Genomic DNA, 23,662 nt, shown 5'->3' on the forward strand with positions numbered 1-23,662 from the left:
CCACCTAAAATGATGACAGAGGTCAGTAATTTGCACCAGAGGTACACTTCAACTGTGAGAGACAGAATGTGAAAAAAAAATCCATGAATCCACATGGTAGGATTTGTAAAGAATTTATTCGTAAATCAGGGTGGAAAATAAGTATTTGGTCAATAACAAAAATACAACTCAATACTTTGTAACATAACCTTTGTTGGCAATAACAGAGGTCAAACGTTTACTATAGGTCTTTACCAGGTTTGCACACACAGTAGCTGGTATTTTGGCCCATTCCTCCATGCAGATCTTCTCGAGAGCAGTGATGTTTTGGGGCTGTCGCCAAGCAACACGGACTTTCAACTCCCGCCACAGATTTTCTATGGGGTTGAGGTCTGGAGACTGGCTAGGCCACTCCAGGACTTTCAAATGCTTCTTACGGAGCCACTCCTTTGTTGCCCGGGCGGTGTGTTTTGGATCATTGTCATGTTGGAAGACCCAGCCTCGTTTCATCTTCAAAGTTCTCACTGATGGAAGGAGGTTTTGGCTCAAAATCTCACGATACATGGCCCCATTCATTCTGTCCTTAACACGGATCAGTCGTCCTGTCCCCTTGGCAGAAAAACAGCCCCATAGCATGATGTTTCCACCCCCATGCTTCACAGTAGGTATGGTGTTCTTGGGATGCAACTCAGTATTCTTCTTCCTCCAAACACGACGAGTTGAGTTTATACCAAAAAGTTCTACTTTGGTTTCATCTGACCACATGACATTCTCCCAATCCTCTGCTGTATCATCCATGTGCTCTCTGGCAAACTTCAGACGGGCCTGGACATGCACTGGCTTCAGCAGCGGAACACGTCTGGCACTGCGGGATTTGATTCCCTGCCGTTGTAGTGTGTTACTGATAGTGACCTTTGTTACTTTGGTCCCAGCTCTCTGCAGGTCATTCACCAGGTCCCCCCGTGTGGTTCTGGGATCTTTGCTCACCGTTCTCATGATCATTTTGACCCCACGGGATGAGATCTTGCGTGGAGCCCCAGATCGAGGGAGATTATCAGTGGTCTTGTATGTCTTCCATTTTCTGATGATCGCTCCCACAGTTGATTTTTTCACACCAAGCTGCTTGCCTATTGTAGATTCACTCTTCCCAGTCTGGTGCAGGTCTACAATACTTTTCCTGGTGTCCTTCGAAAGCTCTTTGGTCTTGGCCATGGCGGAGTTTGGAGTCTGACTGTTTGAGGCTGTGGACAGGTGTCTTTTATACAGATGATGAGTTCAAACAGGTGCCATTCATACAGGTAACGAGTGGGGGACAGAAAAGCTTCTTACAGAAGACGTTACAGGTCTGTGAGAGCCAGAGGTTTTCCTTGTTTGAGGTGACCAAATACTTATTTTCCACCCTAATTTACGAATAAATTCTTTACAAATCCTACCATGTGGATTCATGGATTTTTTTTTTCACATTCTGTCTCTCACAGTTGAAGTGTACCTCTGGTGCAAATTACTGACCTCTGTCATCATTTTAAGTGGGGGAACTTGCACAATCGGTGGCTGACTAAATACTTTTTTGCCCCACTGTATAGTGATATTTACTAAGCCTCTGAATTACTTTTTAGAGTGTATGGAACTTGGCCTTCAATTTGAAGATGGTACTGGGGCTCACTCAAAATATTGCTGTAGTTTAGTTATGTGGAAAACTTTGAGGTTGCACTAAAGCACCAAAGCTCTATCCAGATCACTCAAATGTGGCCTGCTTGGAGCAGACACCAGCAGACCGTTCCAGCTATAAAAATGCTTTCCCCCACTATAAGATTTTTTACCAAGAAGAACTGTTACAACAAAGGGATAATCAACCAAACACAAATTTCCTTACTTGTTTAATGTTTGTTTTAACTTTACAGTAAATGTACAACAACAAATATGAGCTTTGTTATTCTGTTTGGGATTCATTTCCATCAGTTCCCGGTTCCAGATCGGTCTCTGCATTTTCATTCATCATCTATGGATATTTCCTCTTGAAAAAACCAGCCTAGGAGTGCAAGGGGAAAAAATGAAAGTACAGAGATTATTCATTAGACTTACATTCAAAATTAAAGCAAATAACTACATGAGTAAATATAAACTCTTGAACTTTGTTTAAAAAATTAGACATACTCTCTAAAACCCTTTCACAGCTGTGTGATGAGTTGAAAAAGTGTAAGAAGAGTCTTTCACCTTATACAGGCCAGCAGTGAGTAAAGCCAGAAAAGCCAACCCTCCCAGGGATCCTCCTATAATCTCTTTGGTGAAATTTGTCTGAGGATACACTTCTACCTCGACTATAATCTGAGAGATAAGGTAACAGAATGTGGATGATATTCAAGCTCTTGTGTAACTCAAACAAGAGAAAGTAATGCTAAATCACCTTGCGAACAGGAGGATTGTTGTTAGACACTGTTGAAAAGTAGATGTACTGGCTTTGGTCATAATCCACAGTGGCTGTACTGGTCAAGAGGAATTTGGCAGATTGAAGTCCAATCTTAGAAAAAATGAAATGAGTTAAGCCTAAATTAGGTATTATTTGATTTAACTGTAAAATGGTTATATCTGAAGATTTAACCAAAGTACTCATACATACTCAGGAAAAGTATTAATGAAACAATTTTAAAAAACTATTCTTTAATTACCTGCTCTATCCATCCTGAACTGAGATTGGCAGAGATTTCGTATGTCCTACTCTGCAGTCTTCCCATGAAGGTGTTGCACTTGAACACTCTGCACATGGCTACAGAGCAGTCCTGTGGGTGATTTAAAGAAGACTGAATGAAACAAATCTTGTATTCAGTACAATGTTGTGTTTTGAATCAGTACCATGGTTCAGTTTTAACAGGTAGGTAGCAAAAGTACAGACGGATACTTACCACCACTTTATCCTTTTGTATCTGTGGAACAAAATCTTTGACACTTGGGTCTTCATCATTTTCTGTCTGACAGTCTACAATCTGAAATACATTTAAAATAATGTCAGGGTGATTGGTCCTATTTTACCTCATTCACCCATCACACAGCTAAATCTGACCCATTTTTAGATCTTCTCACACATATATTACCTGTAGGCTGCTCAATACCCAAATCTCTTTTTCACCAAGCTTCACTGGAACCTTGATCACCACAGTGAAATTAAACGCTCTGATATCATTTGTAACCTAAAACATGGGGAGTAAAGAAAAAGCAGTCAAACACTATTATGGTTAAGTCTAATTCACACAGTCATATTTATTATATTTTATTACATTTTACCTTGATTAATTGTTGGACTGGTATCTGCAAATTATTCATCCCAAAAGTGAAATTGCTGTAACTGAAGGAGCTAAACAGATATATTTTAAACATTAAATACATACTGTGTAAAACAAAATGTGTAATTCATCTTATAACGAACAGAACAACACATACTTTTCAAATGTCATGAAAATGCTGTATTTCACATCAATCCATTTATTTTTGTAGATTTCACTCGTTGTAGCGTTCTCCTGATTTCCACTGAAAGACAGAAGTGAAATGATTTGTACTGTGTCTGTGGGGTTATTGCTTAAATGAGAAGCACCTGTGCTAAATGAACAGTACCTGGTGGCATTAGCAGTGATAAAGATCTTCCTCTCTAGTTGAGTGTTTGTTTCGATACCATATGAGACAATGAAGAAAGCCTTGATTGAATTGAAGAAGAGAGAGTGATTGCTCATTTTGTTAAACTGTGTAGAAGTTAACAGACAAAATCATACCACAATAACAAACCTTAGTTTTGCTCTTGAAAATTGGCTTGTCAATAGTACAGTCTGTCCTTCCTCGGGATAAACCATCTTCACTGTCCAAAGAGTTGCACTCAATTCTTCCCTTTATTAGAAAATAAAATGACTGCCAGATGCACTGGGTGAGCAGCAAATCAATGATGAACTTGATCCTGACACATTACCTGCTGAATGGTGAACTTCCTGTAGGAGAGTCCAGCTGGGTACGTGAGAATAACACGACTGTTGTAGGAGTTTTCTCCTCTGTTCTCCACTGTGACTGTGACATTCAAAAGCTCATCGATGCCCACTTTAACCTCTGAGGATCTAACAAGAATAAAGGAAGAAGAAAACAAGACTGCACTGTGATGCTGAACTTGTAGGAGGCTAAATATAGTATAGCTTTGTGTTGAATTCTAACATATTAATAGTGGCTGTGTGGAAGCTCGCTATATCATTTTAATTTGCTGTCATTTCCTGGTGATCATAAAACACAAAAAATAACTGATGATGCATTATGAAAAAAGCTGTTACCATCCATTGATTTTCGGACACTTATCCAGGTTTGGATCATGGAGGCCTCTGTCTAGAAATGCCCTGGGTTCTTTCTCTCAGCCAGCTCCTTTAGCTCATCCAGTGGAAATCAAAGCATTCCCAGGCCAATAAGAGATCTTGAGTAATCTAGTAATCAGAATGGATGTCTCTAGGTGTCCTAGTCAGATGCTGACCCACCTCAACTGTTTCCTGGTGATGGGTGGGAAATAGGTTTTTTTGCTACAACAGACCAGTACAGCATCCAGCATAGTTGGAGCATACCCTTCAGCATTAGTTGGTTAGTCCCCAGGAGAGGCATCTTCAACTACCTCATACAGGGACTTCATGGAAGCTGGGTACACTGACAATCAAGACATGTTTTCAAACCCAATGGTGTAGGAAAGCAACCCTCTAATCTAGCTGGGAAAACAAAACCACGGTCATACAAGTATACCCAGCCTTGCTCGTTGCCTTTCACTGATTTCATGTTTCTTTAATTACTGTCAATAAACCAACATCTCAATGATTTGAGCTATGTTTCTGTCTGTCATGGTTTGTGGGAGCATTGTGCTGGATGTTTCTGGATGGCTCTTCGGTTACGCCCTCTGGCAGGGCCACCAGCGTCGCACCTGAATTTCATCAACAGGCAGTCATAAGAGGACTACTTCAGGCAGCATGGTCTGCTGCTCCGTTCAGCCATTCTCAGTGGTCCTACCTGCCTGCCCTGCACACTGGATAACAGTCTTTGTAACTTCATCCCTCTAGATTCTCTCACAAACGTTTACCCTTCAAGCTCGGCTCGGACAGTAAACACGCAGCACCATTATCCTGCTTTGCTCTCTCTCCTCTGCTTCCCCACAGTTAAGTAATTGTTTCCTCTTCTGTTTCAGTTTTCCCACGGTCTCAATAATGCATTTTCTCCACACTCACCTCCATTTTTGCTCCTGTTTCCTCAGGCCTGAGTTTAACTTTCACTTTCAGAGTTTACTATTGTTTTCTCACAAAAGAAATAAAATTTATATAGTTCAGTGCTAAATTTGTGCTGAGTCTGCTTCTGGGTCCAGTATTCATGACCCTGTCTAAGGTTTAGAGAACCTCAATGCCTTCTTGGGGATTGGTATAATTTTGAAATAAATATTCTCTGCCATTGTTGGGTTTGTTTCTTTAATCTTAATATGTGGTGGTGATCTCTCAATCACATACTACCACCAGTGTGTGTGTGTGTGTGTGTTGTCATTGTTTGTCTCTTTTATTAGGATAAAATGATGGAGACTAAATATCAAACTGTCCCAAAATATCTATGTGCTTCAAACTTCATGATAAGTTTAAGTGTACATGTTATGAAACCTAACAAGTGACTAAAAACACAAGCAAAGCTAAACAAAGTTTTGTAATTCTGCCTCACCTGGTGAAGTTGAAATCCACTTTCAGGTTATCAACACATTTGTTGTCAGTTCCACAGTTGATCTCAAACCCTAACTGTGGAAGAGAGTGTGATGTCAAAAACATTTATATTACACATTATTCACAGAATAAATGTAAACGTTTTACAGATGAATCCAGCAAACAATTTGTGTGTTCTACCCAATGCCGGGTGTAAGATAAAGTAAAAAGTAGCCTTCTATTTTTCAGCAATGCAGTAATGTAATGTGTTACGGTACTGAATTCAGTAATTACACTTCAGTTACAATTATATTGTTACTAGTGTTGCAAAGTTTCCTTTAGTTATCTGCTGGTTGGTTGGATAAAAATGGAAAAAATATCTAATAAAATAGTGTTTTCTTGTGTGCACTTGGGCTAAAATTAGCCCATTCCAGGTTGTGTGCAGGAGGAGGGAAATAGTTGAGTGATCTACAGTAGAAATATGGACATTACTTTTATTTTTTATTGCACAAGAGGAGAAGACTGCAATGGTAAAACGCAAACTGCATCCAGGACAGAAACAGCAGCTGTTTGCACAGCTAACACTAATTGGATAATTGGAAGCATCTTTGCAGACAGCATGCTAGCAAAAAAATTAGCCAACAGAGGAACGTTAAAGCTGAGCATATGCAGACCCCAGCCCAGCTGCCAGAGCCCAGTCAGGTAAGAAAGGCAGTGATTAGCAGTCGAGCTTGAAGCCTCCATTTCTATTCATTAATGTTTCTGAAGGAGAATCACTGTTACAACCATTTCAAAATCTCTTGTGTTTATATGTAAACACTAAAGGAAAGATCATATGTGTTTTCTCATTGGGATAGGGATTGCATTGGCATGTCAGACTGTAGCCTAAGATTTATATTATTAACTTATAATTATGAGACAATGCATTTTGGGTCATTTCATGGAGTAACAAGAAAATAATGTAATGATCAGTGTAATAAACTCCTTTAGTAATTTTGTAGCATATTGGATTACTAACGATTAATTTCTAATACACAACGTTTTTAGAGTAATGACCCCAAATATGTAGCTGTGCCTGCTGTTGGTACTGGGAATAAAGTTCCTAATAATATTCTAGTACTAATTTCAACTAGAAATCTCTCCAGAATGTATGGCCTCAGCGCAAGACTGCCCTCAGATATCTGATTAATAAAGTACCTATAAAGGTTACTTACAGGATGAATGGTTGCTGTTTGAGCCTGCTGGGCAAGGCTTGGTCTGAGATTTGTGTTTGAGGGCAAACCATCAAACTTGAATTTGAGCTCATTGGAAAGTGAATTGAGAGCATCTTCTGGACAGGCCTGCAAGAAGAGATGAGTGCTGAGTTTAGATTCAGTGTTGGATGACTCTTAAAAACAAAATGGAAATCAAAATATATTGTTACACCAAGGTGAACTTTCTCTGATGTTGTTATTTGGTTTTACCTCAACAAGGAACTTCACAGTTGAGCATTTTTTTCTTATTAAGTCCACAGTAAGTGATCCTGACTGCTCTCGTTTCCCACCAACATATGCCCGGTTGCTTGGAGGTTTGCGAGTGGCATCCAGTGTTAAAGTGTAATTAATCCTTGCTTGAGCTGGAATAAATCAGTGTTTGATTTCAATGCTGCAATTTACATACATTTAGAAAACATTAAATTGCTGGGCAGTGGCTTTGTAGTTCAGAAAAACCAAGAATGATGAACCTGTGTTGACTGTAGACACTCTGCTCATGGTAAAGCAAATTTCAGCTGTGTTCTGCAGTGGTTTTGAGCAGTCTACATTCTGAGTAGGGATTTGGATTGGGCTGAATGACACCTCAGCTTCAACCATTACTATGGGTCTTGATCTAGAAAGTAGGAAAACACATGTGAACAAGATTTGACTTTTTGTTCTGACCTGAATTAGTAACAAGACTTCAATCTAATCTTTCCTTTGCCCTAACATTTCATATGAACAACTACAGCTCAAACATTTTGAGACATTTAACACCTAATAGTCCTGAAACCTTTTAAATGATAGATGATGATTTATGGAATAATGAATTATAAATCAGGAATGCTTTTTAATGGAATATGTATGTAGATGTACATCAACATAGACCTATTTCCCATCACCATCACTCTTGTGTGCCAGTGGTGTAACTTCACAGTATTAATGGGTGGATTAAATGATACCTATTTGATAATGTCAGCAGTGCTGAAACACATGGTATTGTATGAAAACATTTTTTATATTGCATGCATTTCCATTTCTGTATGAACAAAGTTACCGTTTCACACATTTACTGCTTTTTTTAAATCAGCAGAGCATTTTTCATCATGTGGTAAAATAATTTGAAAAAAATGTCTAATCCCTTTGACTCCATAAACTTTTTGCCATGATCCTGTGTTTATGTATTTGGACATTTTGATTCTATCTTATTTAGCATTCTACAGTTCAGTTTACGTTCCTGGTTTTGGCTCTTTTAGTTTTGTTTCTGCTTTGTGTAATATTTGTATTTTGTGGTCTTTGTTTTGTCGTCTAGCCTTTAGGTACCTCTTACCATGTTTGTTTATCTCTTGTCCCTGTGTTTTATGTTCCCTCCTGTTACCCTGGTCTGTTGTGTCCTCTTGTCAGGTTACTCCCAATCCTAATGTCAAGTTCATGCATCTTAGTTTGTTTCTCAGTGTTGTTACTTCCTCTTTTATTTTGACAGTCTCTTGTCCTGTATACATCTCATGTGCTGGTAGTGTGTAAGTAGTTTCAGCTGTTCTTCCATCTGTTGCGCATCCTCTCATAATCGCATGTATTTAAGTCCTCAGTCTCCCTTCGATCTTTGTCATGTCATCTCCGTCTGCTGTGTCTGCTCTTTTCTTTTCTTTTGTTCCATGTTCACTCCTAGTCGTTAATTCCAAGTTTCTTAGTCCTAGCTTCCAATTTATCTTTTGTTTGTTTCTAATGCTTCTAGACAACAGTTTTACCCTCAATCTGTATTTCTTGAAAAATCATAAATCCCTTATAATGAATGACTCAATCATTTATGATGAATTTATTGATATGTAACCTATATGCAGTTCTTATTATGGTGACCTTTCAAATTTACATAAGATTTGACAGGTAGTGCATTTGTTAAGATTGCAAATTAACAACAATGGTGGAATTACCACAGATAACTATAATGCTTGACTGGACTATCTGGACTGTGACTTACCTCAGTAAAACAACTCTACCCTTTGAACCCACCGCTAAGTCAGGCAGTTCATCACCACTCTGGTCAAAAGACGACTGACTGATTGACAGGCCAAAGAACTTCAGTCCTGACTGGACCTCAGAGCCAGTTATTCTCTGTGTACATGAAAACATTTTAATTAATTAAGCTGCAGATTGTATATTGATAAATAAGTTTGGTCATCTTTTTGAATTCCTCGATGTTGTGTACCTGTGAGTAAGTAGGACTGATTCTTCCTCCTCCTTCACTGTGGAATATGTAGATGCTGCCTTCACCATTATTCTCCAATGGTGCTCCAACTGCCAAATCCCTGAATCCATCTGAGTTTAGATCAGGCAGCACAGCAAGAGAAGAGCCGAACCTTCCTTTGACAGCTAAATGTCCTCTTAGTACTAATGGATCATCAAAATTACACTCTACAAACTAAAAGCAGGAGAGTGAATATTATATGATCATTAGGGAAGTTGACAAATAAACTAATTCATTTAATTGAAGTGGATAAAACTTTGATTTACCAAACCAGTTAGTCTGCAAACATAAACTCTTCCCTCTCTATCAGGCTCCGTGTACATTGGGGCTGATATGAAGATTAGATCAGTGATATCATCATTATTTATGTCCATGGTACACACCTCTGCCCCGAAATATTCACCAGTCTGATACTGTGTAAGAAACACATTATTGATGAAAATAGTCGCATAAAGCCAAATGACAACAATTTGTATTTAAGAAAGTATTTACTACCAGTTAATAATCCCATTCAGTTTGGTCTTGCTGTAAATACATACCTGTGATGCCAACGGCTCAATCTTTTGGTTTTCAAAGCTTTCTCTGTTAACAGCGACCACAGCTCCTCTGTGTTTATATCTTGGAGCACCAACAATTGTCAGGGAACCACTTTGGGTTTTAGCAGTTGCCATGGAGTAACCTAGAATTTAGGTAGGCAAAAAGAGAAGATAGATATAAAATCTGATATATGTATTTGTGTGAAAGAATTACAGCAGAGCTGTGTATATACATGATTACATGTGTATGAGTTAGATTGTTAAAGCTGTAATATTCTTACCAAGATAGCTGTCAGGCTCAAAAGACACATCCTCATATGTTTTCACCTTCTGGCCTCCTGTTGTGTATTGCACGTAGCCTCCCTTCCACTGGTTTGCACCAACAATAGACATCTGAATTCCCTACAGTGCAGACAGGAAATACATTTTATATACAATTTATTTTACCTTTAAAATCTGGACTCTTGTTTTTATAAAAAGTGTTTGAATCTCTCTTTCTATGACTAGACTGTCTGGTGAGTTTCAGGTAGTTTTAATTACCTCGGGCGCAATAACTGCACTGAATCCCTCTTGAGACATTTCCATTTTCAGTGAGACTCCACCGGTTTGAGATCCTGTAAAAATATAAAAAGGTTTATTGATAGACACAACACAGCGCATTACACTAGTAATTTAGTGTAATGATATCTGTTTATTATAAAGGTGCCTCAATAGTTATTTTTCATTTCACTAATGCTTCGACCTTTAGCCTCAAGCAATGATACAATAATGCAATGTAACATTTACAGAAATTTTATCAAAGCTTGCTAAATGTTAAATATATAACTTACCTTCAATGGAAAAGATTTTGTCCTGCAAACTCTGCCGGATTATTTCAAGTGCGTTGAAGTTCTGCACTTGAAACACGTGATTGCCTGAGGGAGACGATGCAATGGTGCGTAGTTCTTTTTTTGCTTCAGTCAGAATAAATGCATTCCCCACCTAGGGTTGTTTAAAACATGTGTTTACATTTAATGCAAAATTATTTATCTGATTTTATTAAAACTTTAATGCAGTTTAATACAAAGATTAATACAGTCTATGTTTCCATTATTAATTTAGCTTTTTTATTTATTGAAATTTGAGCATGGTACTGTAATTAGATACCACTCCTGCATATTCAATGATCAGCTGTAAATGCTGGGAGTGTAAATGCAGCTCCTCGTCCAGTTCAATTCAGTTTAATTTTATTTATACAGCGCCAAATCATAACAGCCATCGCCTCAAGGCGCTTTATATTGTAAGGAAGACCCTACAATAATACATACAGAGAAAAAACCAACACACATATGGCCCCCGATGAGCAAGCACTTTGGGAAGGAAAAACTCCCTTTTAACAGGAAGAAACCTCTAGCAGAACCAGGTTCAAAGAGGGACGGCTATCTGCCATGCAGATGCAGAGAGGTCTATTAACACATAGTGAGTGAGAAAGGTGACTGAAAAAGAAATAATCAATGCATCATGGGAATCCCTAGCAGCCTACATCTATTGCAGCATAACTAAGGGAGGATTCGGGGTCACCTGATTCAGCCCTAACTATATGCTTTAGCAAAAAGGAAAGTTTTAAGCCTAATCTTGAAAGTAGGGATAGTGTCTGTCTCTCGAATCCAAACTGGAAGCTGATTCCACAGAAGAGGGGCCTGAAAACTGAAGGCTCTCCCTCCTATTCTACTTTTAAATAATATAGGAACAACAAGTAAGCCTGCAGTGCAAGAGCAAAGTTCTCCAATGGGGTGATATGGTACTATAAGGTCATTAAGATAAGATGGAGCCTGATTATTTAAGACCTTGTTTGTGAGGAGCAGGATTTTGAGTTTAATCCTGGCTATTGTTAACATTAACTATTATTAATGTTAATTTCTCCAATAGAGGAGAAATTAACATTAACAATAGTGTGAAAACAGTGTGATGATATGGCCCGGGTTTCCATGGTTTCTGTGAAGGTGGCTCATTACTTTGCTCCATATACTGTAGGATCATGTGACTGTAGTCTAATAAATAACCAAAACACATTATTAGTATAAATTTCAACATTATGCAGGTTTAAATAATGGAGGTACTTACCCCAATCACAAATCGAACAATGTTTTGATTCCCTGCTAGCTGTGTTGCATTTTCCAGGTCATACCGGTCATTAGATTGTCCATCAGTAATTACTATCAAGACTTTCTTCACATCTGGTCTGGAACCTCTTTGTGGTGTGAAAACATTGTTTCTGTCAAATTAAAAATAAACAAATCTAATTTCAACATAAAACATGTTTTTACAGTGCACATTTTGATCATAGAGTAAATTGCATGAATGATTATTATTTTGCATGCATCCATTTGTTTCGTATTATCGCTCATGGACATTTTAGTATTTTGCAAATCTAGTTAATGCAAGTTCTTCTTTTAAAACTCTTGCATCAGTCAATACAGTTTTTAGTGTGGTCAGTCTCAAAAAGAAAATTATCAGGAAGTCTGTCAAGATCATTTAACTTTAATGCTTCAGTAATATCATTGCAACCCTTACACAACATGTCTGATGGCCTTAGCTGTGTAAGTTGATCCCTCCAGCTGTGTGATTCCATCGATTTCAGTCTTTAGTGATCCAGATGAGGAAAATTTCTTGAAATAAAAATGAACCCGAGGTAACGAGGAAAACTGGGAAACAGAAAACTGAAGAAAGGGAGAAACAATATAAAAAAATATAAAATAGCCTTTTTTTTATGGAGATAAATGAAAAGCAGGTGAAACTATTTGTGTCTGTAATACGATATAACTGAAAGGTAGTACAGTGTCTTACCTGTGCATCAACTGACAGAAATGCCTGGATTAGATCTTCCACAAACTTCATCATTGTTTGAAAATCAGGGACAGATACGCTGCCTGAACCATCCAACAGAAAAGCAATGTCTACTTGTGTCGGGCACACTATCAAATAAATGAATTGAAATTGATTATTTTAGGTGAATTTTAACATTTTAGCAAATCTACTATGAATACCCACATATTTAGACAATTAGTCCTTTAAAAGAAGAAAGAAAAGAAGAAATTAAGATTAAGAGATTAAATTAGTTTAAAGAAGTCTTAAAACTGCTTACAGAAGCCTAATTTTGTTATTAAGCTAATTTAGTTATTTGTAGCCTTGATTTTTGCATTCAGTTCTAATTACTTTAATTTTCTTCCTGTATTACAGTCATAGAAACAATGGTTTGTGCAGGGAAGAGGAAAATGGTGGAGATTTGGACAATACTTTTATTTTATTTTATTTTATTTTATTTTTTTGACCATGAAGGGACACGAGCATGATGGTAACATGCAAACCCCATCCAGGACATAAACAGCTGCATTAAACTGCTAACACAACATCAGATGTTTGCAAACATCTGTACAGACAGCATGCTAACACAACGCTTTGAATCAACCCAGAATGATGTTAAAGCTGAGTGTATAGAGCATTGTGTTCAAACTTACAACACTAAAAGAAAGACCCTCTGTACTGTATGTTCTTGTTACGGTTGGAAATTGTGTTACGGTGAGCGACAGTAGCCTCATGTTTACGTTGTTCTTATGTAACAGGAATACATCGTGATGTAACACACAGCAACACAAATTATTTTCTCCAGGAAAACCATAATACATTACTTATTTGCATACAGAGCTTTAAAGAAGTCGTAAGTAGCTTTAGAGGGAAGTAAACTTCTCGGTCTCCTTTTAATTTTTTCCCCCAAAGGTCTTGTGTGTCTGTACTAGTCTTCTTGCATTTTGTCATGCATTGCATAACCCAAAAAACCAGGCTTAGTTTCGTTTTTGTAATGAATTTGAAATCAAAGGGGGTGTTTTTGTATTTGTTTTTCAAATAACACTTTCATTTTACATGCAGATATGGTTATTTCATTCTGAATAATTGAAGAGACCATCTCAAAAAAATTCTGATCATTAGAATTAAATACATTTTATGCTGTAGATTTAATCTTGGCTAGCTCAAATTTTACCATAATTTGTTTCAGTGTTGATGGATTCAGGTCAAATTAGTCTAGAAAAGCTCTTTGGATAAAACTATAATACAATGAATCCAAACAGACAATCTGAAATAAGGCTTAGAGGGGAAAACTGTAAACAAACAAAAAAATAATCAACAAATCATACAACTTATACTTATATTCATCTATGAGTAATCACATCTCACACAAACATAATTTTCTATTTACTGTTTCTGATTAACCCTTAATTGCTGGAATATATAAGAGAAGTCTTGAGACAGTTTCAGTTGATTTGAGATTATACAAGCACAAATATAAATGATTGTAAGACTATGTTCAAGTAAAAATGCAAGAGATTTTTATTAAGGAGGCACCGGGACTATAATTATTAAGGACACATTTTCACAAACTCCATTTATTGTTACCGTCTGGAGAAGAAGGTACAGGTGGTCCAAATGTATTAGATCGGTCCATGTGAAAACACACACCGTTGTACATGGTGATACTTTTGCAGTCCCTTGGAATTGTTGGACCACACACCTGAGAGGAGACAAAGTCAAGTTCCCATAAAGTCCCATAAACATCGGTTCAATCCTTATAAAATCAACCAAAACTGAAAAAAAAAAATGTAGATTTTAAAAAATAACTTCAGTCTATTTAAAGCCATTCAAATGTGTCCCTTAATGCTATTAAAAAAATCCATGTTAGAGGCCACCAAAGTATCTGGGGTGTGTAAAAACTTTTAGCGCATACATGTTTTTAAATAACAATTTTGCATTGACTTCTACTTCATTGAATATGCTGAAGTTATTGTAAACCCTGATTCTGTGAAGGACAGGTGGGAGGCACACTGGTTTTTCATGGGATGACCTTCATGCAAAAATAACAAGACATATAAGGATAGAGGATGTTGCTCCTCAGTGTTTTTAACAAAGTTCTCATAGTGTCTGCAGTTCAGTAACTCACCACAGTGTTTTGTGTCGCGGGATCACTTTTCATTGTTAGACCAAGAGACATGTTGACTGCAAAATCTGGTGCTGTATTGAAAGCATTCAATATTTTTTTAAAAAATACTAATAAAAGGCAATTGAAAGGAAAAAAACAAGACTTAAATCGATGACTGCAAAGAACCATGACTGAAACACTTCCCCATTTGATATGACAAGTGTTAGACATCGAAACTTCTCTCCACTGTGAACCAGGATGTATAACAGGCAGCTTTAATATCAATGCAAATAGGATTCAGTTTCACTATTGCTTCATTTTAAAGTTTTAAATAATTACAAAAGAAACATTGTAACAATAACATTATTAATAACATTGACTTCTTTGCTTATTTTACTTCATCAAGTTTCAGTGTTACTAACTAAGATATTTACTTATTGTGATTTGAGTTAAACAAGTTTCTGTGCTAGCGTCTGTGGGGAATTTCTTTGATGTCAACATGGTTTCTGTCAGAGTTTCATCACATTTGGTTACCTACCATCAATTTGGATATTTTGGCAGTTTGGGGAAGATGTGGTGCAGCTATATACTTTTCCTCTTCCATTTTGTGAATACTGTTCAAGGGGAGCACTGACGAGCAAACTGAGGAAATAAATTCAGACAATGATGAAGTCTAGAGTGCAAACTGTGGTTAAATAAACCCCATATGTTTCCTGTTAAGAAGTATTATATCCTTGTTTGTTTATTACTGTGGGCCTTAACAGAAATGATTGTTAAACCTGCAGTTATAGATCGACATAACAATGTATGATGTGACTTACTTTGATTGTCTTTGAACCACCTGGTACCCAAAACCAGCAGCAGAGTTATTCAGGGCCTTCCATGCCACGGGATCAATAGTGAAACAAAGTGCAGCATTCAACACTGAGAATAAAGAAGAAGGAAGAACATCTGTAGTTTTATTTAAAGCCACTGTAAAGGATGATAACCTGGTTATATTATCTCTAATTCTAATCACATATGAGGAACTCCATACAGTGTATGTGTTAGTTTGATTCCACCTCTTGAATCCAGTCACAGCTTTCCACAGTTACCACTAGAGAGCATCAAAGTCAGATACTAGATTTGAACATACTGGCAGGTAATCATTCACTTGAAAAACATACTTAAGATTTTACTATGGAATTAGTTTTGTGTCTTTGATTCTTATATCTTACTCCATCTGTCAAAAGCAAAATACTGACACTTAAAACTTTCAAGAAAAGATGCTGTTGCTATGCTACAGTATGAAAAACTATTAATATACTGTACACATTTGCTTATTTTGCAGTACTAAAAATTGAATTGTGTAGAAAATTTTACTGGTGTGCATATTCCTCTTTCCTCTTAAACTGTCTGTCAGATTCATCAATACATGCCACACCCATTCTATGATCCATGCTATGATTACTGTCCAGTAAAAATCGTGTATTGTTGCGATCCTACAGCTGTCCGGTTGTTTATTTTTGCCACACAAATAAAGCCTTCCTTTTATGGACATGCTAAGAGTAGTCAAAACGTCACATAGTGCTAACACTTTTTTGTTTCCTGCTTCATGTCACAGCATTCAACAATGACAGTGTCATGATTTCAAAGTTTCGCGAAACCTATTTTGAAATACATTTCGTAACAGTGGTACGCCCTCAAGTTCTGCTTTTCCTTATTGTCACATGTTTTGATATTTTCAACATCAGTTAAAGAAAAAATGTACTTCTCCACTTGTTTGCTTTTTTTCATATGTGCATTTATATATTTCAGGTGTATTTTTATCTGAATATATACTAGTGTTCAATTAAAAAATAAAATAAAATAAAACAAGCATTAAAAAATAAAAATAAAGAATTTAAAAAATAACCACCTGTAGCAAAGGTGAGTGCAGGGTCATAAATACGTTGGATGGATGAAGTATGACGTCACAGTGGTGTAAAATGTCCTGTTTTTTGTAGCCCTGCACAAGGTAGTAAGGCAGATATGATAAATTTATTATCTATGTATCTTAAATCCAGTTTTACCATTTTCTAATGGTTTATAATCAAGCGTTTAGTTTGTTTCAGTAAAACTATTTATGAAAGACTTTTTCAATCAGTGAATTTCAACAACAACAAAATTATGCTATTTACAGCTAGAAGCTAACTGAGCTAATCACACATTTAATTTGTGTTAGCAGAGGCTAAAATGTAAATACAGTAATGACCATCACTAAAGTATTTCTGGATATTATTTCACTAAATGATTTATAGTCCATGTTAGTTTTGGATACTACAGTTTTTCTTATTAAGAATGTTGCTGTGTTGTATGTATTTCCTTTCTAACCTTCCTTTCATATCAAACATCCTTGAAAGAGTAGTTGTCAAACAGCTAACAGATCATCTGCAGAGGAATGGCTTATTTGAAGAGTTTCAGTCAGGTTTCAGAGCTCATCACAGCACAGAAACAGCTTTAGTGAAGGTTACAGATGATCTTCTTATAGCCTCTGACAGTGGACTCATCTCTCAAAACTAGTTCATGCATTTATTACTTCTAGGCTGGACTACTGTAATTCATTATTATCAGGAAGTCCCTAAAAAGCCTTCAGTTAATCCAAAATGCTGCAGCAAGAGTCCTGACAGGGACTAGAAAGAGAGAGCATATTTCTCCTGTTTTGGCTTCCCTTCATTGGCTTCCTGTTAAATCCAAAATTGGATTCAAAATCCTGCTCCTCACATACAAGGTCTTAAATAATCAGGCCCCATCTTATCTTAATGACCTTGTAGTACCATATCACCCTATTAGAGCACTTCGCTCTCGCTCTGCAGGCCTACTTGTTGTTCCTAGAGTATTTAAAAATAGAATGGGAGGGAGAGCCTTCAGTTTTCAGGCCCCTCTTCTGTGGAACCAGCTTCCAGTTTGGATTCAGGAGACAGACACTATCTCTACTTTTAAGATTAGGCTTAAAAGTTTCCTCTTTGTTAAAGCATATTAGGGCTGGACCAGGTGACCCTGTATCCTCCCTTAGTTATGCTGCGATAGACGTAGGCTGCTGGGGATTCCCATGATGCACTCAGTTTTTCCTTTCCAGTCACCTTTCTCACTCACTATGTGTTAATAGACCTCTCTGCATCTGCACGGCACATAGCCGTCCCATATTTGCACACATTTATTATTACTACAGATGGACCGCTCCGATATTAAATATCGGTATCGGTCCGATACTGACCTAAATTACTGGATCGGATATCGGAGAGAAATACAAAATGTAATCCGATCCGAAGTATCACAAAATCACCTCACAAAACGCGCTACTTGGCGTAACCCAGCTCGGCGCATTGGAGCGGTATGTGTCACGTGATAGAGCAGCTGAAGTCTGCCAGACCTGTCCATTTCATCTTGGCGAAAACTATCCCAGAGAAGTAAAGCAAGTGTGTAAGTTCATCCCTGAATGTTTTCCTAGTATTTCCACGTTAAGCTTAACAACTGATATATTGAGCCACAGCTGGACTGGCCATCTGAGTTCCATATTGAGCTGAAAAGGAAGCGATTTGTCCCATGCATCAGCTAGAATTAAAAAATAGACACAAAGCTGGAGTTATTCTGTCTTTGCTGCGCAGTTGCATCTACTTCTCTCATTCACTCCCCCGCCCTCTCCTGTTATTATTTTATTATTTCAAACGTGAAACTGATTAATGATCAGCTGATCGGCTTTTCTGCCGAAAGTCCCGTCTTTCTTGTTTGTTTATCGCTCACTTTGCCCCAGAAAGAGGAAACCAGCGGCTAAACAACAGCAGCACGTTTAAGTGTGATCAGCTGTTCTTAAGAGTTTATTTAATAATACTTTCTAGTATCAGCTGGTGTTTGCTGGAGCCACAGCTGTAAAAGCTGCTGGTCATTATGTCGGTTTGGTTATCTGGTGAGAGGGAAACATGAAGATGAAACCAGGAGATGTCCTTACTGAATCATCAGTGCTGAACAGGTGATGTAGAAACAGGTTCACCTTTTAGGTGATATAAATGAGTTAAAGGGAAGTTAAGAACTGTTTCTGAGAGACAAATAACACCAGGATCCTTTTCTACATAGCTGACGGCTGGTAACTGTGCTGGCGGGTCTAGCAAAGTTTTGTCAGGGGCCAGGTTGGTCATTAACAGGGAGAGGGGGGCACAAAGAAATATTTTTGTTTGTGTTTTGTCATTTAAAAACTTTGAATAAATAATTGTCTGAATCTTACAACAAAAGTGGTCATCTGATTAAATGTATAGAAATCCATTACTGTATATAGTAACTAATAAGTCTAATACAGGGAGTGCAGAATTATTAGGCAAATGAGTATTTTGTCCACATCATCCTCTTCATGCATGTTGTCTTACTCCAAACTGTATAGGCTCAAAAGCCTACTACCAGTTAAGCATATTAGGTGATGTGCATCTCTGTAATGAGAAGGGGTGTGGTCTAATGACATCAACACCCTATATCAGGTGTGCATAATTACTAGGCAACTTCCTTTCCTTTGGCAAAATGGGTCAAAAGAAGGACTTGACAGGCTCAGAAAAGTCAAAAATAGTGAGATATCTTGCAGAGGGATGCAGCAGTCTCAAAATTGCAAAGCTTCTGAAGCGTGATCATCGAACAATCAAGCGTTTCATTCAAAATAGTCAACAGGGTCGCAAGAATCGTGTGGAAAAACCAAGGCGCAAAATAACTGCCCATGAACTGAGAAAAGTCAAGCGTGCAGCTGCCAAGATGCCACTTGCCACCAGTTTGGCCATATTTCAGAGCTGCAACATCACTGGAGTGCCCAAAAGCACAAGGTGTGCAATACTCAGAGACATGGCCAAGGTAAGAAAGGCTGAAAGACGACCACCACTGAACAAGACACACAAGCTGAAACGTCAAGACTGGGCCAAGAAATATCTCAAGACTGATTTTTCTAAGGTTTTATGGACTGATGAAATGAGAGTGAGTCTTGATGGGCCAGATGGATGGGCCCGTGGCTGGATTGGTAAAGGGCAGAGAGCTCCAGTCCGACTCAGACGCCAGCAAGGTGGAGGTGGAGTACTGGTTTGGGCTGGTATCATCAAAGATGAGCTTGTGGGGCCTTTTTGGGTTGAGGATGGAGTCAAGCTCAACTCCCAGTCCTACTGCCAGTTTCTGGAAGCCACCTTCTTCAAGCAGTGGTACAGGAAGAAGTCTGCATCCTTCAAGAAAAACATGATTTTCATGCAGGACAATGCTCCATCACACGCATCCAAGTACTCCACAGCGTGGCTGGCAAGAAAGGGTATAAAAGAAGAAAAACTAATGACATGGCCTCCTTGTTCACCTGATCTGAACCCCATTGAGAAACTGTGGTCCATCAAATGTGAGATTTACAAGGAGGGAAAACAGTACACCTCTCTGAACAGTGTCTGGGAGGCTGTGGTTGCTGCTGCATGCAATGTTGATGGTGAACAGATCAAAACACTGACAGATCCATGGATGGCAGGCTTTTGAGTGTCCTTGCAAAGAAAGGTGGCTATATTGGTCGCTGATTTGTTTTTGTTTTGTTTTTGAATGTCAGAAATGTATATTTGTGAATGTGGAGATGTTATATTGGTGTCACTGGTAAAAATAAATAATTGAAATGGGTATATATTTGTTTTTTGTTAAGTTGCCTAATAATTATGCACAGTAATAGTCACCTGCACACACAGATATCCCCCTAAAATAGCTAAAACTAAAAACAAACTAAAAACTACTTCCAAAAACATTCAGCTTTGATATTAATGAGTTTTTTGGGTTCATTGAGAACATGGTTGTTGTTCAATAATAAAATTATTCCTCAGAAATACAACTTGCCTAATCATTCTGCACTCCCTGTATACACTCTAGTAAGTTGCAGTCTGCAATTCTGTTGAAGAAAGATCTTGAATCTATTTAATTATTGTAGAAAAAATAATTGATTTCTGTGCATTTGTTTTACACTTGCATTAAATTAAAGTTTACATCAATTAAGAGCGGGGGGTGGTTCCCTAATATTTTTGTTGGCAACCCTATTAGTTAGGTGGGTAAGTACTCTTTAAAATACCAGAATAGGGAGGATGGTGTAGGTTTAAAGTTATTAGATTGATCAGTGTTGCTGAACTTCAAAATGTTTTGGGTGGAGTGTATTTTTTGCATACAGGTATAACAGAATAGCTTCAGTCTCTTGTTTTTTAAAACTTGAGTGTGAACTTATACAAAATGCAGCAAGATATTTATAAAAAACAGTTTTATTGATTACAAAATACGCTATATTGGATTCACATCGGTATTGGCAGATATCCAAATTTATGATATTGGAATCGGTATCGGACATTAAAAAGTGGTATCGTGCCATCTCTAATTATTACAGAGTGAAAAATCCGAAGGCACAAAATTTGTCTTACCTGATGAGAACAGTGTAGCATGAATTATCCAGTCCATTGTGTTAGTCCCATGAAAAATAATTCAAGCATTTGTTTGGTTTTTTGGGGGGTTTTTTATGAGTTGAGTGTTCTGCTGAAAGTATCACAACAGTTGTTGAAACCAAAATGCAGAAATCATAGGGTGTGATAACAAAGGTAAGGCAACCATTTAAAGCAATTCTTTGGCAGGAGGAGTCACAATGATGACAGCACTGTCAGTAGTAAGATAAGATAAGATAAGATAGATAAGATGAGAAGAACTTTATTTATCCCGAGGGAAATTCTTTTGTCATACACATGTTCAATGCAGCAAGAGAGACAGAGGAACAGAGTAATAAGATATACAATATGCACAATAGAATACAAGTATACAATAATATATAGTAGAATAGTGCAAAATATAATACTTTGCACTATTCTACTATATAGTAGACATTTATATATAATATAAATGTCTACTATATATAATGTAGTAGACAAAGGTGGCAAAAGTACCAACGTTCCTTGCTTAAATAGAAGTACAGATACTAGTGTTAAAAATAGTCCAGACTTAAACAAAAGTGGAAAAAGTACTGGCTCTGAAGTGCACTCAAAGTAAAAAAGTAAAAGTAGCTCCTTGAAGAACATTTCTACCACCTCTTTTTATTGAAATATTGCTAACCGAACCTTCTACTGCATTAATGTGATAGAACATAAATTTTATTTAAGTCTAAACTTTAATTCTAATAAAGGAATTATATTTCACAATAATTTCAGTTGAGAGGGTCAGTAGATTTTCTCAGTGTCCCAGCTGTGATCAGGCTGTGACCTGAATTCAACAAGACGTCAGCAGATGTTTTACGAGTTGTCCTGGTTGATTTTCGTCCTCTACACTAACACCGTTTATGCTGTCTTTATATTCTACACTATCGGCCCGAGTCTTGCTTTAATCATGTGTTGTGCATCTTGTAGCATGGGGTAACGAGAAGCGATTAACACCTCACGACCAGCTCCCGATCATCAACCGTATGGTCGCAAGAAAATCAAGCCTGTTTGAAGTCCTGTTGCCCCTCATGAGGGTATCAATGCAACCTCTCAGACTGCGCACGCACAAACACAGAATGGAAGTGAAACAGATGGAGTAGCACGGCAGTGCAGCGTGTGATCTGGACACAAGTGATGGAGGCACAACTTGTAGAACATTAGCAAGCTCATCCGAGCCTTTTCGATATGGCCTCACAAAATTATCACGGCCGCACCAACCGTGAAAAGAGATGGACATTGCTGCTCAATTGCAGCTGCCTGGTCAATGTTTTTCATTAGCAATTTAGCAAAGTTGATGGTGGTGTGTGTGTCTGTGTGAGTGAAAGACAGAGAAGGAGAGCGAGAGACAGATTTTGTGTTATAAGCTTCATATTATCACTTCATGTTATAGACGCAGTGCGAGCACTCAGGTCGCATCAGAGCATTGGGCTGTATAGTGTGAGACCCTGCATCATGACCAACAAACTTCTAATCCCTGCAATTCAATCGTACAGTTTGAGCAGGAGCTGACCAACGCGACTGAAAAAATCTAACAATGTATGCCCAGCTGACTTTTCATTTTTTTCTGTTTAGGGTCAGATTGGTTTGATGTGTCAAGGTCCACAGTGACATGAAATAATAACTCTCCTCAAATGCATCAAACCTAAAGTAACGAGCCCCTTTTGACGTAAGGAGTAGAAAGCACAGATATTTGTTTAAAAATGTCGGGAGTAAAAGTCAAAAGTTGTCAAAAGTTCTGGTTAATACTTGTATAGCTGCTGTTATTGTGTATATATTTATTTATATTTCTTCATACATTCTTATATAGTTCTATATTGTGTATTTTGTTGTACAGTTATTTTATTTTCAACTTTAATTTATATATTTTATCTTATTCTTTCCCAGTTAAATTTACCCTTCATTCTAATTTGTGTTGTACAGTTATTTCATTTTTAACCTTAATTTATATTTTATTCCTTCCTAGTTAAATTTGCCCTTTTTAATTTTTCATATTTATTTCCTATCTTATTCATAGCCTTTTCCTTTTTTTTGTTTTCTTTAGGTCACGAGCAGTTGTCCAAGCATTTCACTACATATTGTACTGTGTATGACTGTGTACGTGACAAATAAAATTTGAATTTTGAATTTGAGAAAAATAAATACTCAAGTAGAAATACCTGTAAATTCTACTTAAGTACAGAAATAAATTGTCTTTACTTCATTATTTCCCACCTCTAGTAGTAGATAATATGATGCATGTTTTAAAATGTGATTAATTTAATACTGCCTAAATTTCAAAATTTTCTAAATACTCAAGAATTTGGAAAATTGTAATTTCATTCTTTAGGATGATATTCCAGGCTCTGATGCTTTAAGAATAAAGATATATAATACAAGACTTGATCTGTGTTTTGTAATACAAGTTGAGAAAGAGCACAGAGGTTGAAGAGGCCACTACCCTCTTCCACATTTAAACGTTTCTTCCTTCTTTTTTCTAGTCTTGTAAGATGCATCAGTCTAACCTTGCTGCTAAGACTTGTGATGGCCAGGTCAAATATTTTTAGCATATTGTTTCTCAATGTAAGATTGCAATTGCTG

At 37.3% G+C, this 23,662-nt stretch overlaps 1 protein-coding gene across 1 annotated transcript; it reads right to left on the reverse strand.

Moving 5' to 3' along the window:
* Positions 1 to 1,689: 1,689 nt before the first annotated feature.
* Positions 1,690 to 21,080, reverse strand: LOC308390946 (integrin alpha-M-like; the record flags this gene model as incomplete). Its single annotated transcript, XM_080873320.1, has 30 exons — positions 1,690 to 2,008; positions 2,194 to 2,304; positions 2,384 to 2,497; positions 2,646 to 2,756; positions 2,880 to 2,960; positions 3,069 to 3,164; positions 3,259 to 3,328; positions 3,415 to 3,501; positions 3,586 to 3,665; positions 3,754 to 3,852; positions 3,932 to 4,073; positions 5,686 to 5,759; positions 6,878 to 7,003; positions 7,127 to 7,278; positions 7,387 to 7,529; positions 8,874 to 9,007; positions 9,102 to 9,314; positions 9,407 to 9,553; positions 9,680 to 9,819; positions 9,958 to 10,078; positions 10,217 to 10,290; positions 10,507 to 10,657; positions 11,780 to 11,930; positions 12,230 to 12,375; positions 12,503 to 12,630; positions 14,108 to 14,222; positions 14,649 to 14,719; positions 15,166 to 15,269; positions 15,449 to 15,551; positions 21,044 to 21,080. 30 exons carry the CDS (start codon positions 21,078 to 21,080, stop codon positions 1,979 to 1,981), a joined length of 3,351 nt encoding a protein of 1,116 aa, XP_080729446.1. The 3' UTR covers positions 1,690 to 1,978.
* Positions 21,081 to 23,662: the final 2,582 nt, after the last annotated feature.

The sequence above is a fragment of the Rhamphochromis sp. 'chilingali' genome (genome assembly GCF_963969265.1).
Source record: "Rhamphochromis sp. 'chilingali' genome assembly, chromosome: 22".
NCBI classification, from domain to species: domain Eukaryota; kingdom Metazoa; phylum Chordata; class Actinopteri; order Cichliformes; family Cichlidae; genus Rhamphochromis; species Rhamphochromis sp. 'chilingali'.